This window comes from Rhagoletis pomonella, unplaced genomic scaffold (assembly GCF_013731165.1).
Source record: "Rhagoletis pomonella isolate Grant_MI unplaced genomic scaffold, Rhpom_1.0 Rhpom_scaffold_00007, whole genome shotgun sequence".
Classification (NCBI taxonomy): Eukaryota; Metazoa; Arthropoda; class Insecta; order Diptera; family Tephritidae; genus Rhagoletis; species Rhagoletis pomonella.
The window spans coordinates 3,864,586-3,867,624 of record NW_023458561.1 but is presented as its reverse complement, the minus strand read 5'-3'; the positions used below and the strand labels follow the sequence as shown (position 1 = coordinate 3,867,624).

The window sequence follows — 3,039 nt, the reverse complement described above, 5'->3', positions numbered from 1 at the left end:
GCATAACAGCTATATATTGGATTCCATATTATAGAGGCATACTCTAACAGGGAACGTACCAGCGCATTGAAGAGTTTCCTGGTATAAGGATCTTTAAAATCCTTAGCATATCTACGCAGAAATGATAAGTTGCTATACGCCTTCGGGATAACGTAATTAACATGATTTGTAAAAGTGAAGCTCGAATCAAACACAACAACCAGATCTAGAAAATCATTGACTGAGGTGAGTTTATGGTTTAAAATACTATAATTCGAACTGATGATGTTTGAAGATCTAGAAAAGTTCATATGGTAGCATTTATTAATGTTCAATGATAATTTATTTGCCGGACTCCAAATAATAAGATTATCCAGATCATGTTGTAGATAAAGTATATCAGAGACACAAGTAATTTTTTTAAGAGTTTCAGGTCATCTGCGTAGAGGAGGAACTCGGAATATTTAACAGTTCCCAATATCGATTATGAATAAAACAAATAAAAGAGGGCCAAGGACACTACCTTGTGGTACACCGGAAGTTGCAATAAAGCTGTTAGATCTGAAACCTTCATTTCAACATACAGCAATCGGTTCGAAAGATAAGATTTCAACCAGGACAAAAATACCGAGTGAAAACCAAGACTTTCCAACTTACGTCGCAAAATAGAATGCGAAAATTTGTCAAAGGCTTTGGAAAAGTCTGTAGAAATAGTGTACACCTGAGACCCACGTTTGAAGGATGAGACACAATATTCCGAAAAAGTCACTAAATTAGTAACCGTTGAGCGACCGCGAACAAAACCATACTGACGAGCAAGAATGATAGAATACAAGATTGCGCCCACGATCCAGATCATTCTTGGATTGCGCCGATTGCAGCAGAATTCGTGAGAGTAATTTTAGCGTGACGTCATCGTAGAGTTGACAACTGAGAGCGGCGAGAATGAGGGCGACTAGTGTGCTGTGCTATGTGCTGAATTGTCCCCAATACTCGGTACCCAATACTTAAAAAAGATTTCGGTACCCTATACTTCCTTTTCGGTATCCGATACCGATTATTTACATTAAACCCTCGCCATTATATGCATTTCAGGTTTAGAAAAAACTTTCATTACTAATTTATATGATATCGGCTAAAACACTTGAACTTATCGCCACAGAAAAATATTATTTTATCAGTTTTAACCTTAGTCGGTCCAAGGTTCAAGAAAAATACTTTGACGGATGAAGAAGCCTATTGGCTCTTACATTCGGGTTTTGTTAGGCGTTTTTTCCATATTTCCTATGTGCGCTTTTATTCGAAACCTAAATGTTTCGGTACCGAGTATCGAGAGTATTGGGTACTTAGAAGTATTGACTCAGCACATCACTACTGCTGACTTCTCTACTAAGACGTCACCAAAACAGCTGATTCTGTCAAAATCACTGAGAGCCGAGCAGCGGTATCGTCATCGGCGCCACCTCTGTATTCTCTCCACCGTGACTGACGAGGTTCTAATATGTTCTTAGTAGCGAAAGAAAACTTATCTTTGACGACTATTTCAAAAAGTTTGGAGCATGCTGTTAATTTGGAAAGATTAAAAATTATTCATAATGGGACACAGATGGATGAGACGCATTGCTTTAAAAAATATGAAGAAAGACCATCATTATCACTTTTTTCATATAAGATTTAAAACAGGAAATACCAGTCGAAATTTACAAGATTTTTTTGCGCGGTTCGGACGTGTTTGCATATCGCTCTGACTCTTCCTATATTTCCGGCATAATCTGTGTGGTTAAAATTTATTTTAATTATTAATTATTAATTTTTGCTTAAGTAAAATTTAAATAAATTTTTTGTTTGTGTCTGTCAGCTATGTCGCCTACTGCTGCCTCGTCGCTGAAACGTGGGTCGAGTAAAGGTTCCCCACCGAATAAAACTGTTAAGCTTGACGAAAGTATCACTCTTAAGAGCGAAATACACCACACAAGCGGTTTGACAAACCAAGCGAAATTTCCCTTTGCTTCAAGCCATTTGTGCTGTGTATGGGGGTGTTTGAAGGTTTGACAAACCGCCGTCATGGCTGTTTATCACAAAATTAAAGAGCTAGAGAAGAGAGGTCATCAGCAGACAGAACAGTTGTGCCCGCTTATCGAGAGTGTCTCAACCAAACTAACCGTTGAAACACAATACGGACGAACGGCGAATTTTCGCAAGGTAGTGCGACGACGGCGGCAACTTTCGCCCAAAAATTTCGCTCAGTAAAACACAACTACGGCGACAACGAAATTTTACAAACAATAAGATTATAAATTTTTAACAAAAACTAATACAGTATCTTTCAATTTCGATTTAAAAACTTGAGAATATTTAGCATATGGCTACAATGAATCGTATTTTGCCGCTGCCGCCAGCGACGACGATAGAAATAACAGTTGCGAACAGTCGTCGATGAACGTCGGCGTTTGCTTTGGTTCTCATATACAACAGTGTGTTTTAATTTTTACAGCGAACATTTGCAGCGAAAAATTCGCCGTTCGTCGGCATTGTGTTTCAGCGGTAACTGAGGTTGAAAAGAAGCTGTCGAAACGTATTGATGAGATATTGTTGCTAACAACCACACTAAAGGAGACATCTACACGCATTGATGTGTTAGAGGAGCGTGTGCAGAAAGCTGTGGCTGAAATTGCGTGCATATCTGCGTTAGAGGAGAGAGTGCAGATAGCTGAGACTGAACTTGCTCACATGAAAGGGGAGATAATGAAGGCAACATAACAAATAGCTGCTCCTGACATTGCTGCTGACGCCGTTGCTTTTGGCGTTCCGTACATAGAAGGGGAAAATTTGAAAAGCATATTTAATCAGGTCTGTCTCTCAATTGATTTCTTGGCTCTCCAGATTAGAAACATTTTCCGCATAAGGCCTGCAAGTGCTGACACCAATGGTACGATTGTGATCAAATTTCACTCGCCACTCGATCGCCTTTGGCGAATACCGCAAGCGTACTAAGTCAGCCGTTCCCCTGCAACCTCTTGGCATCAAAGGTAGTTTTTACATATTTGCGAGTCTTACCAA

At 39.4% G+C, this 3,039-nt stretch overlaps 1 protein-coding gene across 1 annotated transcript in view; it reads left to right on the top strand.

Annotated features, from left to right (window-relative positions):
* Positions 1-1,839: 1,839 nt before the first annotated feature.
* Positions 1,840-3,039, top strand: part of LOC118743568 (protein flightless-1-like) — a gene marked incomplete at its 3' end in the record, with an annotated part of 8,789 nt that continues 7,589 nt past the window's right edge. The window contains exons 1-2 of the mRNA XM_036476334.1: positions 1,840-1,921; positions 2,339-2,679. Of these exons, the coding sequence (XP_036332227.1) occupies positions 1,840-1,921; positions 2,339-2,679 (423 nt within the window). The remainder of the gene's footprint in view (positions 1,922-2,338; positions 2,680-3,039) is intronic.